This window comes from Xiphophorus hellerii, chromosome 20 (genome assembly GCF_003331165.1).
Source record: "Xiphophorus hellerii strain 12219 chromosome 20, Xiphophorus_hellerii-4.1, whole genome shotgun sequence".
Classification (NCBI taxonomy): domain Eukaryota; kingdom Metazoa; phylum Chordata; class Actinopteri; order Cyprinodontiformes; family Poeciliidae; genus Xiphophorus; species Xiphophorus hellerii.
In genome coordinates, this window is record NC_045691.1 from 33,451,154 (window position 1) to 33,468,756 (window position 17,603).

Consider the following 17,603-nt stretch of genomic DNA (forward strand, 5'->3'; position numbering starts at 1 on the left):
GACCCTCTCTCTGCTCTATTCATCACTCAACAAATGGTGATACCCAAAGAAAGAGGCTAGCCTTCTATTCCCTGCTGAGAATTCCATTAGCAGCACAGACACACACAATGGAGCTTTTTCTTTTCTTTTCCAGAGTCGTTGAAATTGCTATTGTAATGGACTGAGGGGGTCGTGACATGATATGGAAGCTTTGAAGAATATAGGACTGCTTAAGTCTATGCTGCTGTACTTTTATGCCTTTCACCTCTAACGCAACCAGAGGTGTCGTCCGAATAACATCTTTTATTTAACTGAGTGACCCTGTGATTTGCTGCAAATACCAAAATAGGGACCTGGTGGCTCACCCCTGTCACACTCAGGCTTTTCTCTGCGCTAAATACAAATCCAGAGACGTGGTGGAGTGTTAGAGCCCTCAGTGCGCCCCCTTGATTCAACAGCATGTTGAATCAAGGGGGCGCTGGTTCAGTGAGTTGAGGATGTCTGATCCCAATATTTGCCCGTTTCTTTTGACAAGTGGACAAGACAAGCATCACAAGCTGCTTCCCCATTACAAATCTTTATAGATATTCTACTAATGTTGAAAAAACATCATTTTGCAATTGTGATGTTTTAGTTAAATAAGAAATTAAATCAAAATCCCATGTAAATAAGCCGTTCTGTCATAATGTGTGTGAAGGATTTATGGAGGTAAAAGTGCTTAGAGAGGATTTTCGTCATGCAAGGCAGCCATATTGGATTTTTAGGTCAGATTGGTAAAAAAAAACTTTCTGTTTCTGAATCTGGAATCATATGCATACGTGACTTATCCAAAACTTTTTTACTTTACTGCCTTTTTTGTTACTTTTACTAAACACAGCACACTGAAAAGTATAAGTCCAGTTGGTGTATGTAAACTTATGGGTTCAACTGTAAACGGTGAGTAAGGTAATTTGAAAAAAAAAAAGTTGCAGTTTTAGAACTTCCTGAGGTAATTTTGGCCTTTCCTCTCTAAGTATCACTGCAGCATTCTGCCAGCCAGAATCCAAAGCAGCCTCAGCGTCCTCTGCAGCAGAGATTACCATAGACCTATTGCTACTTTCTAACATCTGGCCCATGGAGGCCCAATGCTGAATACAAAGAACACTCTTTTTTCCTGTTCTTCCAGATGGAGTATTGCTTGTTAAATGTGACCAGAGATTTAGCAGACCTATTTGAATCTGGCTAAGTGATATCTGAACGATGATGCTTTCCAAATCAGCAGAATCTCTTCAGCGCTGCACAGGAAATGAGTAAAACTGTCGGCATTTTGCAGTTTCCTCACATTTTCCCCTGTGTGAGGAGATTCAATTTTATTCTAGAAAGCTGCAAACTGTTGAGTTGAACAATTAGGTGCAGGAAGTGGCAACGCCAGCTCTGACTGTATGTATAGAAACACCCAGTGATTCAGAATGTCTTCCAGAGGGTCCATTAGTGACACCTAGTGGCACAAACACTGGTGATGCACTGTATGTGATGCAAATGGGTGCCACTCTAGAGGGGGTGCCTAAATGATTGTGGAAAAATTATTTCCAGTCGGCATCTTTTGTATTATACAGCTGATCATTACAGAACTCCAGTGCACAGGGGCGCCGCACTAGCATTTTCTGTACTTAATTATCATTGAAATATAGCCACTAAATACAGAAATCTGTGCACCAAATCAAAGGCAGAAAAATGTCTTACAGAAATCCAGCATGTTGCCTGGTGGAGTGCTGGAGGGGCGAAGTCAGAAAAATGGTTTCTAGTGGACAGTTTCTGTATTTAACAACTGTTTTCATAAACTGTTTTTAAATACAGAAACCTAGTGCGCCACATATGGGACCAACTATAAAGGGGATGCCAAAATAATGACAAAAAATATATGTTTAATCTGTACACAGCTATTATCTATGTTATGGCCCAGCTCAGATGGCCGCAACAGAAAATAGGGAGGACACGGCAACCAGAAATATTTTTAGCCCTTCAGAGGTATTTATTCAAAGTTACTGTCTAGGGAATAATGAGCGGCAGTCCAAGATGTGCTTCCAGCACGTGCTCCCTCAGCCTGGTCCTCCCCCAGTCATGGACCCGGTTGGCCCCTACAGGTCTCTGCTCCCAACTCCCACAACGTGTCAAGAGATCTGCTGGCGCCACCTCAGGATCCGACTGGGCCTGGGACTCGGCCGGGCCCTGGATCTTCTCTGGGCCTGGTTCTTGCCGTCTGCGCCTGCTTCTTCTCATGAGTGGAACGGCGCTCCTTAAATACAATCCAGGTGGCCACGTAATCAGAGGCACCTCCCACAATCAAGGACCTGAATTGACAAACGATTTACCGGCCACATTGCCACACAGCAGGGCCTTCACATCTAGTATGGGGCACTGAGATAAAGTGGAATCCAAAAAGAAATGGTGTAAAATGTATTTCTTGTTGGTGTTTGTTGTATTGAACAGCTGTTTGCATGTTTATATGATCAGTAACAGAGGCATGGCACTGCCTAATGTTACTGAATACACATAAGAAAGAACACGGTTGCCCTGCCGACACCTCAGGGTTGAATGAGGAGAGGCTGGCAGTATTTGAAGCAGGTGTGGCCCATGTGGTCAGAACCGTCACATTGACACTCTCCGCTCCCTAATATCAACCTTCAGACATGATTACAGCTCTTGCTCCTTCATCCAGCCTCTGCCTCTTGCCTGCTGCTTTGATTTTCTCTCCTGCAGCCAAAGTGATCAAACGTGACGCTCGACTCAAACTGAGGCTTCACCCCCAGAGTGACGGTGGTGAAAATCATCCTCCAAACTGGATGAGCTCATCAAACACCCTGCAGTTTATTCAGAGGGAGCGAAGTGGCTTTTACTGACCTCTTCCTCTCCATTCCGACCTGCAGGTTAAAGGTCAAAAGATTTATTCAAGGAGGGTTTAATATCTGGAACGTGCAAATAGTGATAAAGGAGCATTCATGACCTCCGGTCAGACAGACAGAGGAGACCACAAATATAGGAAAGTAATGCAATTTAATGGCATAAAAAAGAATACAGATTAACATTCATAACATGCAATGGCTGAATCTTTACAGAACACACCCATGTTGGTTATTTGCAATATGAATACAGAAGTGTGTTTTGCTTGACAGTGTGGAGATAACAAGGCATTTTAAGACATTTCACTGAAAAACTATCGAATGACTGAAACAGGTGAATGACAAGCACCTGCAGCCAGATGAAGTAATCTGATTACAGAAAGGCTTTTTGGTCCAGGTTGGGTTGAACTTAACAGGGAAATGTTAATAAAAGAAACTCAGTTGAATTCTGTGGTTTTAATCATCTGACTCAGAGAAGTAAGAAACTAAGACTCTGGTTTTTCTTTTTAACGGTCCGAACATCTTAGTGATCATGTTATTGATCAGTCTGAGGCACGTTCTATTTTGCTTTAAAAAAGAAAAACCCTTTAAAGGGATAGTTTCACATTTTCATTTCAGGCATTAGATGGAAATGATCATTGCTGGTCCCACATTAACACAATTCTTACTGGCAGTTTGAAGTTTTCTGCGCCACCTACAGGCTCTGTGATGACTGCCAGGTGAAACTGTTCAGTGTGTCAGCCAACAGGTGTGTGTGCAATAAAAATCCTGAATCTTTGTGGTTACAATATCTTGTAAAAGTATCCTAACCTCTCTAATCGCTGTGTTCACCTTCCAACCATGAAACTTTAAAGTACTTAATGTGACAGAGCAACACAATGGTGTATAGTTATTAAGTGGAAGGAAAATTATACGCTGTATTTACATTTTTTGGAAAAAACAAATCTTAAAAGTAAGCTGTGTGTTTGTATTCAACTTCCTTTGCTCTACTAGCACTTTAATTTCCACAGCCAGACATCCTCTCATTAAAATTTATTTTGAATATATCAGAATTATTTTGCATGTTTTTCTGTGTCTGTTGGGATCTAAATTGCCCGTTGGTGTAACTGTGTTTGTGTTTCACTGTGATGAACTGATGAATGTCCAGAGTGGACCTCGGCTTCTGGCCCCATGATTGATGGAGATAGCAAATCAAAACTGACCCCTCTTAATTTGTGGATCCTCCAGGGCTCAGTTTTGAGACCAGCCTTGTTTGCATTGTTCTTGCTGCTCTGACGTCAATTTATTTCACAGCATAAAGTCTCTTTTCACTGCTATGCAGATGTCTTTCAGGTCTCTTGGCCTGGTCACATTCATTTAAGCTGTAGTTAAATTCTCTTGTAGAGGTTAAAAAGTAGAAGCCTCCTTAAATTATTTTAAATTAAATGGAAATGGCACTTTTTGACAAGTGTTATTTAAGATAGTAATGCTTCAGGCTGTTTATCATTTTAAGAAAATTGCAATTGTCTTGTTTTATCTGGTTTTGCTGCTGAATAGCCCAGGACGCTTTAATAAATGAGACTTTAAATCTCAATGAGTTTTTCCTCTTCCTGTTTAAATAAAGGCACCAATGTATCTACATGCTACAATTTTATTTTTGAAAATCAGATAGAACTTTGGTCTGTTACATAAAAATCCCATTAAATTACACTAAAGCTTGTGGTTGTTATGTCACAAAATGTAAAAATTTCAAGGGCTAGGAATACTTTTGCAAGGCACTTTAGATGGAAATTAAAATATTCATGTTAAGATAGCAGTTTTCAGGTTAAGTACCACCAGATGGTCCTTTCAGATCAATGAGGAATGTGGCAAACACACACTCACACACACACACCTGAGATGTGACATCCAGCTGTAATATCTTGACCCACTGAATCAGATCAAACTGCTTCATTTGGCTGTTACTAGGTGAATCATCAGAGTATCCAGCCTTTTTAACAGGGTTTTACTTGGTACATTGTTTAAATCTTGGTGTGAGTTTACGTTTCAACCTGCCTGTCGCTTTGCTGCAGGTCTGCCTGAATTTCCCCACTGAGGGACGATAAAGGTTATTTCTAAGCTAAATAACCGCTGACAGTAGATTTGAACTTCAGATTTGCTGGAGTGGGAAACAGCTGCTAAAAACTCCTGAGCTTTCTTGTCTCAGCCAAAGGTTTCTCATTTAAACATCAGTGTCTGGAATGTTTTATGAAATAAATAATCATTGATCACCTGGAATGAACCACAGTTCCAAACCTGGCACTGATATATTGTCACTTTACTAAAATAATGATCTAAGTATTTTTTGCAGAAATAAAGAACATATTTTTCTTCATAAAAGAAACGTGGGCTATAAAAAAATATTTTTGGCAAAAAAATCACCTAGGCCATTATTTCAGGAATGTGAGAATATGTGGAAAAATAAAACCCTTTCTCCATTATCAAGTGTCTAGACGGTCAATGTCTGGTTCAGTTTTAGCCAACCTGGGTGTGTGATCCTCACCATGTGGGTGTAGGTTGGGTGTAGGGTTGCCCATATGGGCAAAAATGTGGGAGGGCCGTTTGTGCTCCAATAATGTCATTTTGTGGGCGGACAGATTTCAGAAATTTCTCGCTATATTTGTTGCAAATTTCCCTGTCCAGTTGACGCTGTATGTTCTCTTCTAGCAAAGTTGATAGATAATGCATTCACATCATCCTTCTATAGTCCACTTTAACTGAACTCCAGTCTGTTTGCCTAGAGACAGTCCAGTTTGTTTAGGGAGGTGTGAATGTGCAATCGAACTCAGACAAAAATACTAATTCTGGTCTAAGTTGGACTGAAGTGAACTCTAGTGTGCTTTGAATGCACATGTGAATGCAAGCAGACCAGAGACCACTCCAAGAGCTGGAAGCAGACTGCAGTGCAGAGCATTCTGGGTAAATACAACCAAAACAAATGTGCTAGTCTAGCGCTTGGGGGAACAATGGTTGTAGTCTTTTACCAAAGACAAAAAAAAAATTACAACCAGTAAAATTTTGTTCACAATTTGTGAAGGAGGAATCTGCACTAGGAGTCTTCTTCAGAGGTTTTCATGTTTTCGTCTGTTGTTGTTGGGTCGCTCAGAGGGTTTGGTTTGTTTCACTCAGTTCAGTGTGAAAGTGAACCACAGCAGCTGAAAATGGAACAAATGTTGGAGTTTTGGTTCCCAATCGAACCGAGTCTACTGGCCTATCAGATGTGAAAACACCAACGCTTACCAAAATCTGCAGTGGTGCCAACAAACTGAGAGGAATCAGGAAGGATCTGCAAACTGAGAGGAATGTGGCCAGAGGACGCCCATGGAGAAGGAGCTTCACATTAACCAAAGACTGAAGCTGCTGAGGCAGATAACAGGGACACTCATGTCTCAGGATAGTTACGGTGGAGAAGTGATATGTAGATTTCCTCATTATTTTATCAGGTATAAACCACTGAGAAAAAATAAGTTAATAGGCAAACTTTCATACACAAATTACATCAAATTTAATGAATTGTTTCAGATATAAAAAGGTCAGTAATAATTGCTCGACTGGAAAAATATCAACTTCTCCCCACTCGCCTGTGACCTGCAACACAGTGACATCAGTGGTTCATGTAATGACAGAGCGCCATGTGAGAGTTCACCATTTATACAAACCAGAGTGCAGCTGAAAACACCAACATGAAGAGCAAACAATACAAAACAAATCACCACCTCTAAAGTTTTTGTGATAATAATTATAAAAAAAGGAACACTCAACACATACAATATACACTATATATACATGGTATTTAGTAACGCTTGTGTTGCAGTGTGAAGGAACAGAGCTTTAGAGAATGAGTATGGCAGTGTGCAGTTGGCAATGACTCATTACGTTTTGACACAAAATGTTCGGCAGTCTTCGATAACGTTTCTGTCCTCCTGGGTTTGTCGGTTCCATGTGGGTAGAGTGATGCTGGCTGGGCGTTCTGTTCCTCACGCTGGGGTCTGAGTGGAGGCTTTGACCTCGGCCGACGCCCTCTTCTCTTTGCGGCTCCCGTACTCGCCGATGAATGAGCCGTCTTCGTTGAACTGAACGTCCTCGTCGCCGTAGTCCACCAGGCTGTCCCCGCTGTCCGCTGCCTTGATCTCCCTGCTGAGGGAGCGCTGGCTGCCCTTCAGTGGCTTCTCGTCGTTGTCGCTGTGGGAGAGGCACAGTGGGTTTAGATTTCCCAGCATTCCACACGGAGCTCCGCTCTGTGGGTCACAGGGGAGAGATGGAGGTGCAGGCCGGCGCTATCGCTGCCTCCACCCAGGTTTTAGTGAGGGACACCGGCTTCTACCTCAGGCTGACCGATGGATCGTAGTCACAGATGCTTCCATAGATTCTCAAAGTAACAGGTTGGACTCAACATGCAACGATGTATTTTTTTACAAAGGAAGACAGATGAGCCATAAAGAGGGGCGGGGTGCATTGGGTCGAGGCTGGTGATGGTGATGCTCATGCTGTCATCCTGTAATGCAAAGTGTTACATAGAATACTCTATGTAGCATTATGTAAGAGCCGCGTATTCAGGAGCCGATTGCAGAAGCTTTGACAAAATAGGCAGAAGTGGTGAGTTTACTGAATGTTGGAAGCTGCACAATTAACTTTGATCTTACACAGAAAGTATCTGTAGTCAGTACTGATCTTACATCAGGAGCAGGAGTTATATTTGTAGCTTTTTATGTTTACATAATAACTAATAAATAACTAAAATCCATAAATAACTAAAATCTGGGAATACTTGAGATTCCCTCTAAACACATTCAGAACTGCCTATTTCATTAGTTCAGACATCAAATATACTTTAAAGTGCATCGATACGCACAGTGAAAACTGGCACTATAACAGTCTTCCTTATTCTAGTTCTTGGGAGTACAGCCTATCAGCCAATCAATCAGCCTGGCAGACAATCAGTGGCATTGAAAATAAATGTTGAAGAAACACTGCTTACTGTTTGGCTAACACCGCTCATTGGTTTGCCCAGTAGCATTGTGCCCAGCTATTTCAGCTTCTCAAGCTACAAACAAATTCACAAACAGGTGAATTTTCCATGAACAATTTGAAGTGGTTTCTATGTTCTGTGGAACATAGAAAAATGTTCCACAAAAATATCTGCAAACTGGTGAATCTGTGAATAGTCAGAGTAAGCTGTAAGCATGTAAAACAGAGACTTTGGTTCTTGGTATAATGCCACAGAATCTCATTCTGGCCCATTCCTAAAGGAACATTATATCACACCAAGAGGTAATATGTGATTGTTAATATGGACTACAGCACAAAATAGCAAAAATATGAAAATACACATGGCCCAGGTAGTTGAAGTTGTGTTCTGTCAGGAGCAGCTGGTGGTTTTTACCTCAGGAGTCACAGCAAATACAGCTACAAACTCTAAACCAACAAGGCAAACAGTGCTAGTGAATCTAAACACAGAGCTACATTCACAACTATGACTTACAGTCATGACTCAAAAACGCTATGCTAAGCTAAGCTAGCTGACTGCTGCCATTTCCTTACAGAGTAATATTAATCTTATTTGGCTTCCAGCAAAAATGATGCCAAACTTTTTGAACCTGGTCTGCTTTCATTTCAGATTTTTTGGTGTTATTATCGGTAGCAGTTTTCTTACCTGTAGCAGAAATATATTATACCACAGTGAGTTTGTAAATTAATCCAGACGGCTATGACTAACATCTAGTGTGATAAATGCAACCTGTAATTGTAGAAGTTTAATATTTGCTAATATAGCGTTGTATTCCATGTACAGAGATGTTCAGTGTTGCTTTAAATGGTTAAAACTGCAGTTCATCTTATTGGCTGTCAGCTTTTTACTCATGAGGATTCCTTCACTTTCCTACAGTCTCTCTGCCATATGACATAAAACTGCAATATCTTACTTTTATAGAAAATGTTTTTTTGCATTTTTGTTAAAATTATTATGTCGTGACAGTATAATATAAGACACATTATCTGTGAAAAAAACGGTGTCATCTGAACAAATACACTGCTACGTCAGAAACAACCAATCAGAACCAGTAGGAGGGTCTAAACGCTGTCAATCATCCTCATGTATGCACAACTCACACCCCTACCCTCCCTGTGCTCTCTGCTCTGCCACAGCTCCTTCCTAACAGATGCCATGAATGTGAGACTAGTTAGTTTTAGCTAGAGTTAGTTAATGCTAACTAGCTTACCAACTGTCTATCTAGTGATGGTGGATAAACAGTTTTTCTGCAATGGTAAGTTGTTTCTTTGCCATTAACATATTTGGAAGTGTATATATGAGGGAGAGTGACAGTGCTAAGCTCCTCCTACTGACTCTGATTGGTTGGTTTTGAATGTGAGCATTTGTTCAGATGGCAATAGCAGCTCAGGCAGGAGGTGAAGGAGATGAATCTTTTCACAGATTATCTGTCTCATATTATTCTGCCACAACATGATGACACTTTTAACAAATGTTAAAACTCCTACTTCTGTTAAAGCTCCATACTGCAGCTTTTAGCTTCAATAGTAAAACTATTACTTGTAATACCTTCAAAGAGCCTCACTGCAAGACATTTTTAAAAATTCAGCTCTTTTTTGGTGAAATTATGCATTTTTTGACTGAATTTAACAGCTCTAAATGATGATTATTAGTCAATAATTTGAACTTGATAGTATTTGGTAGAAACCTTTTTAAACATTGAGGGCAACAGGCTCCTGAAGTGAACATGATGAAATCTAACTGCTGCCACACTGAGCCACTTTAACCTCATCACATCAGCATTTGTTTAGCAGTGAGGATCCCACTGATTGGAGAATTAGATTGGGACTCATGCTGTGGCAGACGGTTATGAATAGAACCACTAAAGGACCAATGACACATGCCCTGATATTACTGCCCTGGAGATGAGGAACATTCAATGACTCTGACTGGTTTGAGGCTTCAGCAGGGAGCAGAAAACTGTGACATCAGAGCAGAACTGTTCACCACACACAACACCGAGTCTAAAAGCAGCTACTCTGACCACGCCCACATGTAAACCGGTTATCACATACTTCACGGTTACTCGGCCCGTCTAACGTCTCCGGCAGGAGAGGAGCGAGGCTCTGCGGGAGCCTCATGGAATCTGGGCCGTCTTTTCGGCGAGAGCAAAAAAAGGCAGAGAGAATTTAGCGAGGAGAAGATGGAGAAAAAGAAGAGGGGCAAACATTCACGGGGATGCAGTGACGTGGTGAGACGCTGTCCTCATGGGGATGGTAGAGGGAGTGCTTACCTGTATTCACAGAATGTGTCATCATTAATGCCCTGGGACTCCACATCTGGATGAAGGTCTTCTTTTTCTTTCACTGCACACAAAGTGATGAAAAGAGCTGAGAGATTTCCACAGGAGACAGACAGACAGACGGACAGCCGCTGCTGCAGCTGGACAAGTCGCCTGACTGCTCCCAATTATATGCAGTCATTTTCCCACTTCAAACATCAATGGCAGCATTTAGGAAAAGATTTCAATCACTTCACAATTCAGAGCTTATGGAAAAGAAAAGGGCTGCACAGTGGCGCAGTTGGTAGCACTGTTGCCTGGGTTCGATTCCCGGCCCGGGTCTTTCTGCATGGAGTTTGCATGTTCTCCCTGTCCATGCGTGGGTTCTCTCCGGGTACTCCAGCTTCCTCCCACAGTCCAAAAACATGACTGTTAGGTTAATTGGTCTCTCTAAATTATCCCTAGAGGTGAGTGTGTGTGTGAATGGTTGTTTGTCCTGTATGTCTTTGTGTTGCCCTGCGGCAGACTGGCGACCTGTCCAGGGTGAACCCCGCCTCCCGCCCGGAACGTAGCTGGAGATGGGCACCAGCAACCCTTCCGACCCCATTAGGGACAAAGGGTGAACAGAAAATGGATGGATGGATGGAAAAGAAAACTCTGGATTGTGAATAGTTTGTATGCTCTCTGTTAATGTCAACAGGAAGAATGCTAATTTTTGCATGATCTATCTATCTATCTATCTATCTATCTATCTATCTATCTATCTATCTATCTATCTATCTATCTATCTATCTATCTATCTATCTATCTATCTATCTATCTATCTATCTATCTAATAAAAGGAAAGATGTTTTTGTACAACATAAAGTTTAGCACCAATTTGAGCTTCTCATTAGTATACATGTTTGATTCTGTGAAAACTGTGTAATATTCCTTTAATTTAGCACTAAGGAGCAACACAACCCCTGACATTAGATGTCAGTTTTAGTTCTCAACCCCAGTCTTTTACACTGAGTAGAACAGGGAGGGACACGTGTGAACCTGTGGCGTCCCCCAGACCATGACGCCCGGGGTGGTGAGCCACCTGAACCCTATGAAAAGCAGCCACTAGCTGTCAGTGGTAGTGAGAGTAAAATGAGGAAACACAGATCTGTGTGTGGTTGTTCTCCCCGCCCTTCATGGTCATTAGCTGTGAATAATGACGCCGATGATGTCTCTGCTTCCTCTGATGAGGAGAACAACAAACTGTCAGGCAGGCCCAGCTCAGGCCGTCACTCTTTATGAAGTGACCTCATGCACAGAATTAGATAAACCCGCCACACCAACAACGTAAAAAATGTAACTGTGAGGCATTCTGGAGCAAACACAGCAGCAGCCTGTTCTGTCTACTGCTGCAGTAAATGACTGTGTGGTGTGGTGTACACCGCCTGATGATTGATCACCTCTCTCGCATGAACAAACAACAATATGGAATTAAAATGATGCTTTAGGCAACAATTAGTATTCAAACAAGGGAATAGGGGTGTGTGTGTGTGTGTTGTGTGTGTGCCTACCGGAATACTTTCCTCCTTTATTTCTGTTGACAAAGCAAGCAATCAACACGATGAGTGTGAGCAGAGCGATGGCAGACATGAGGCCGATAAACCAGCCCTGGGTGGAGATTCCTCCGTGGACGCTGGCCAGGCCTGTGGAGGACAAGACGGCGTGACTTTGACTGGCCTTGGCCTTTGCATTGGACACTTGATTGAATGTTTACATCGACCAAGCTAATCTGATGCTCGGGCCGAGGCGCTGATGGAAACGCTCCAGTATTAATATTAAACAGCTAATCCTGCTTGTCTAATTAATCAAGCGGGGAACGCTGAACAAATGTAATTCCTCTTAGTGAGCTAAATGGAATTCTAGTGACGGCGTGAAGGACCGCCACGTCGCCATGTCGCTTCAAGGACGCGACTGAGCTCTCCTCATCAGGAGGTCAATTACTTTTTTTCCCTCCTCACCTTTAGCCCTGCTTGTGATAACCTCTTCAAACATACCAGCTTTATCAAGCCGGCTGTTAGAAATCAGGCACACGCTGAATTCAGTCTCAGGCTTGAGTCCGTCAATGAAAAGTGAGAGAAGAGTTTAAAGCTCTGATGTCCTCCAGTGACCTTCACCTGTACTCCCGGGGGGAGGGGTTGTAAGGTGTCTTGAAAACACACACCTAGTGATGAAGAAATAATATAAAAAAACAGCCCAAGGCTACGGATGCTGCAGTCCTTTGAAGAGTTCAAAACCCCAACAAAGTGGTTTTCCAAAATGTTTTCTAAATGACAACCATAAAACTGTGGCATGAATTAAATTGATAAAAATCTAGTTTTCAGTTTTTGCAATAAATTCATTACATTTACATTTGGACTTTGATTAAACCTTTTCATCCAACTCATTCTACTGGACCTCAGGCTATGTGTGTGTCCTGCTGGAAGGAGAAACTCCAGTTTCCAGTGTTCTACAGAAATAATTTTGATTTCAATTTCAATTTTCAAAATGAGTGATGCTTGCTCATAAAGGTATGAAAATATGAATGCATTGTACCAGTCATAGATATGGATCTATACTAACTAAAAAAGAATGTTATAACCAAGTTAACCTGAATAGTCATTTATTGGGTGATGCTATTGTTGTAAGAGAGGTGGGTGTAAAAATAGGTTTATGCTTCTACCCTCTACTTTGAACACTTTACTGCTGTCCTTAATTTGAATAATTGTGAGTTTATTGCCAATTTTTTGCCATAAAAATGATTAAAACATTACATTTAAATTACTAATTTAAATAACTCCAAACTGCAGGTGGCAGGATTTCTTACGTCTGCATTTATAGTCTGTGATCGATGTGACAATTAGCAAAATGGAGCTGTGTATGTAAGAATGAAAATGTTTGTGAAAATAATCAGGAAGTAACAGTAACTTACTGACTATTTTTCTCCTCTTTAATCTTCTAAATGGAGAATTTAGAAAAGGATTTAATGAGGGAAAAACATCACTAAACTGCTCACAAATGTTTCTAAAGTAGCATCACATTCAAAATGATTTTGACTAAAACAAATCAAACAAACAATTAGGAAGTCTTTGAGGGACTGCTTTATACTCAGATTAAATAATTCACAGATTTATTTTGTTTATTAAGTAACAATTTGTTCTGAATAACTCACTGGATTTAATAATAAAAAAATACATTTTCATTTTTGAAGGCATTTGGCTGCACTAAATTAGAAAAACAAGTGCATGCCACACTTATCAGATTTTATCTGCCAGGGGAAAAAATGAACAGGCATGTGGTCATTTATACTTTTTCAAGGCACTGCAGATGTTACTGCTGCCACTTACAGGAACCAGGAGCTGAGGAGAGAAGAACCTGCAGCTGTTCATACATGTTGCAGAAAACCTGCAGGAATCCAGCTGATATTAACAGAGCCACTGTTAACAGCTGAGCTGACATTCAACAGGACCGGGAATGATGGAGTGATGAGACAGAGTGAGAGAGAGAGGAGAGGAAGCGTTGGTGAAGGGGAAAGGAAACAGAGGATGTAGCAGAGTGTTCAGTAGGAAGTGTCTGATTCTACTCACAGCAGTATTAGTATGATTTCCCTCATTAAAAATGATAATATTGAGATTGAATCAAAGGTGGACTATGAAGAACATATAAACACCTTATTGATGTTTAATACTGTACATCTGCAATCTGTGTTGTTTTAACCTTTTACTAGATGAAAAATAAACAGAACCAAAATACAAAAAAGGTCATTTAATCATCTGCTTATCTCTATCATATTCATTTTTTCCCAAACAATGTAAACTCCAGGTGATGAATGTTGTTTCTAGAGGTGTACCTATTACACTTTTCTGGAAGATCACAGATCTTTAAAAGGCCTGACCTGCCAATTCTGGTTTTGACTGATACAGATTTTTTCAGTCTGAAAAGTTGATGAATTTAGTAACAAAGTCACTGAGTTGGTGACTGTTGTTAACAGATGTAATCCCACAACCTAAAGCCTCTACAACAACTCTGAAGAAAGTTACATAATATGGGTTACAAGATTTCATTTCCCTTTGGGAGTACAAAAAGTGTTTTTAATTGAATTGATACGATGTAAATATTACAGATGGACTCATCTTGTTCCTGTCTATGTTCATTTCATGACATTAAACATGTGCTTTCTTTGCTAATGGATTTGTTTTTTCAATCCTGAGAGTGGTGAGGATTATTTAACCGAGTTCAGTTCCATTCTAATTACCTCAATGTTATGTATTGATTCATTTACAGTTGAAAATGAACATGTCACATGTTAGCATAAACAAAGGTTTTGAATGAAAAGGAGCAGTTTGATGAAAATATCCTTGAAAACAATCCTGAAAATACACACATTTATGAAAGATGACTGAAAGTTAGTGTCATCCATGTGTACTTCCATCAGACTGTATACAGTTTATTTTCTTGTCTAAATGGTCACATTTAAAAAGTGATGTCAAAGCTGGTGTATTAATATTTAAACTTTTCTCTGCAGTTTTCTCATGTTGGGTGTGATTTGCATCATCAGTTTGACAAACAGGATCTTTCTAAGCCTTCAGGTGAATAAGGCACCATCCGCCTCTCTCCCCCCCAACAAGGCAAACATGCAAATCTTCCTCTCCATCTCCAGCTCAGGTGCCTCGCTTCTGGTTTTTTTTTTTTTTTTAATTTCCAGGTGATAATTCAGTTCACAAACACACCTGGGCCGGTCCGTCCCCTAACCACAGCCTGACACTCTGTCTCTCTGGCTAATGCAGATGGATTAGCGTGCAACCGCGGTAATTCAAACTGCTGAAACGGGCAGATGACTAAAAATACAGCCGTGTTTTTGTCACCTCTTTGCTCAGCCTGCTATTAAACGGAGCACAGAGCAGCTGCTCAGCCAGCAGGGAGCCCAGAAGAGAAGACTGCCCTTCAAAGTCACAAAGGCAAAGCTGTGAAATATTCTAATATAGGTGCTTTCATCAGCTTCCACTTATGGTTGTTCAAACATCAATATGAGCTTTCCTCTCTTTTTTTCTTTCTTCTTCTTCTACTCATTAGAGCTGTGTGGCTGTTTACTGACTTGAAGATTTCATGGAAATCTCTGGTGGCTCTCGGGTCAATCTGTTGAAGTGTACAGGTGGCGCCGGGGCCCAACAAATCAATCACTTACAATTAGACGTATTTGTCCCGTTCAAGTGACTCCTCTCTGCAGTCACACTGCCGGCTCACAATATAGATCTGCTGTCCTAGATTTCCCTATGGTGTTGCCAAGATATTAAACTACGGCAACAGTAAGAGAAACAGTTGGTGGTTTCTGCTTCATGTTGCTCTGCAGACCAAACGGGTCCTGTGGCCGTTCTAGGAAAATGGGTAGCACTTTATAATGTACATCAAGTCAATCTTGATGTAGCCTTTTTTAACCATTAATAGTTAATTAACCTACAAAACATTAATTAATTAAGGATGATTCATACTTAACAAGCTATAAATGAACACATTTATTAATGCTTTCCCCATAATGACTAACTACTACCAAAAGCAACATACTCAATGTCTATACATGCGTAATAACACTCTAATTAGCTATTCTACTTACTGTGTGTAAATGTTTGAAAATGCTCAAATAAATGTACTTTCACATGTGTTGACATGTTTGAATTGGCTGCATATTAATCCTGCAGTGCCTCCATAATAAAGGCATTTATTAGTAGTTAGTTAAGTTTTTTTGTGAATACTTTTTTCTCATTCTGCTGGTTTAGAGGCTGACTTCTAGTGTGTTGACTTGTGCTTTCTCTAAGCTTCTATCCTCTGCTTTCTTTCTTTTGAAACTTTTTCCCCACCTTTCTCCCTTTCTTGTCATCTTTGTCCATTACATTTGAAATAAACCCAAAGAAAGAAAGAAAAATAATTTGTCACATATTCTTTAGTGAGTTGGGTTGATTTTACAAAAAGCTTTGTCAGCATTTTTACGTGTTTTCTTGCTGTTTGTATCAGAACTGCTGCTATACCTATGTTGGGACGAGTGGGTTTGGTCACATGTGACTTTGGAGTGGTCGGAGTTGAGAGAGACTTTCCTAAAAGAAAAACACATCTTGTGGTTACCAGAAGCAAAGCTAGCAGGAGCTACATTCTATTGTTAGCATAGCGCTATCCTGGGCTAAAATTAGTGACTACAAATCTACAAAAGAGCTCCACTAGTTTCCAAACACAAGGCAGTATAAATTATACAAAGCATAATTTATTACCTTAGCTAGAGTTTTGACATGAAGCACTGAGGCTGCTGTTGCTAGGATAAAAAGTCAACATTCATTTACAGGTGCTAATAGGGGACGATTAATAGGAGTTTATAATTAGCTTACTCATTAGCACTGTTATTAGAGAGGAAGCCACGAACTTTTAGTGTAAGGAAGTTGACATTTTTCTAATGAAAGGAGGCACCAAGTGCTCTCTGCAAACAACAGAGGGGGTCAAACATCTGAGGGCGAGCTGGAACATCAGACAAATAAAACGCTTCCTGTTGGTTGGAACTGAGGCCTACAGCATGCACTGATGTCTGCCCTGCTACGGCTACAACATGCAACTGCTATGTACATCACAGGACGACTCATACCAACAAACACCATTTTAAAATTCAGACAGAACCTGGGGAAGGTATTCAAGTGTTGCACTACATTACACCCACAAACTTCAAACAATTTTAATGGGAATTTATGTGAACATTTATGTAGAACATGAAGAAGAAAACGGAAATAATAAATTTGAACACATACATTTCTGAGAAAGTCTGCTATACATTTATATTTGGACCTGTTCAGCCTACTGTCACTTAATCAAATATTATCCAAACTGCCTTCAGAAATCACCTCAACAATTATATGAAAAGTATAAATCTCAGAGATTTGTTAGAGAACATTAGAGAACAAACACATCATGAAGACCAAGGAACACAGCAGACAGGTGCATGGTACAAATTCCTATGTGTGACAAATGGTGGCGGCTGCATCATGCTGTGGGGATGCGATTTTTCTGTAGGAACAGGAAAGCCACACAAAGTTGATGATGAAATGGTTGAAACTAACTTCAAGGCAGTTCTTGAAGCAAACCTTTTTAGTGACTGTAAAGACATGACAGTGAGGTGAAGGTTAATCTTGCTGCAGGAGAACAACTCCAAAGATGCAGCTACCATGTAAATAATTAGATCAAAACCTGTGTTGGAATGGCCCAGTCCAGATCCAACTGAGAATTTGTAGCAAGACTAAAAAATTAATGGCCACAATCATTGCTCTCCACCCAGTCAGAGAACCACAGCAATTAAAAAACAAGAATAGAAGAATATCTAAAACAAATCTGTCTTTAGACGTAGAGACAGACAGACCCCAAACGACTTACAGTTGGAATCGCAGCAAATGACTGATTTACAACATTG

At 40.5% G+C, this 17,603-nt stretch overlaps 1 protein-coding gene across 9 annotated transcripts in view; it reads right to left on the reverse strand.

Annotated features, from left to right (window-relative positions):
• Positions 1–2,993: 2,993 nt before the first annotated feature.
• The window catches only part of chl1b (cell adhesion molecule L1-like b), a 91,918-nt gene continuing 77,308 nt past the window's right edge, over positions 2,994–17,603 (reverse strand). For 7 of the 9 annotated variants that reach the window (XM_032548964.1, XM_032548960.1, XM_032548962.1 and 4 more), the window contains 4 exons: positions 16,186–16,251; positions 11,698–11,829; positions 10,157–10,229; positions 2,994–7,058 (listed from right to left, as the gene is read on the reverse strand). In XM_032548964.1, the coding sequence (XP_032404855.1) occupies positions 6,854–7,058; positions 10,157–10,229; positions 11,698–11,829; positions 16,186–16,251 (476 nt within the window). In that variant the 3' untranslated portion in view covers positions 2,994–6,853. Of the gene's footprint in view, positions 7,059–9,938; positions 10,019–10,156; positions 10,230–11,697; positions 11,830–16,185; positions 16,252–17,603 lie in introns of all 9 variants that reach the window. The other 2 variants (XM_032548966.1, XM_032548965.1) reach the window with 2 other exon arrangements.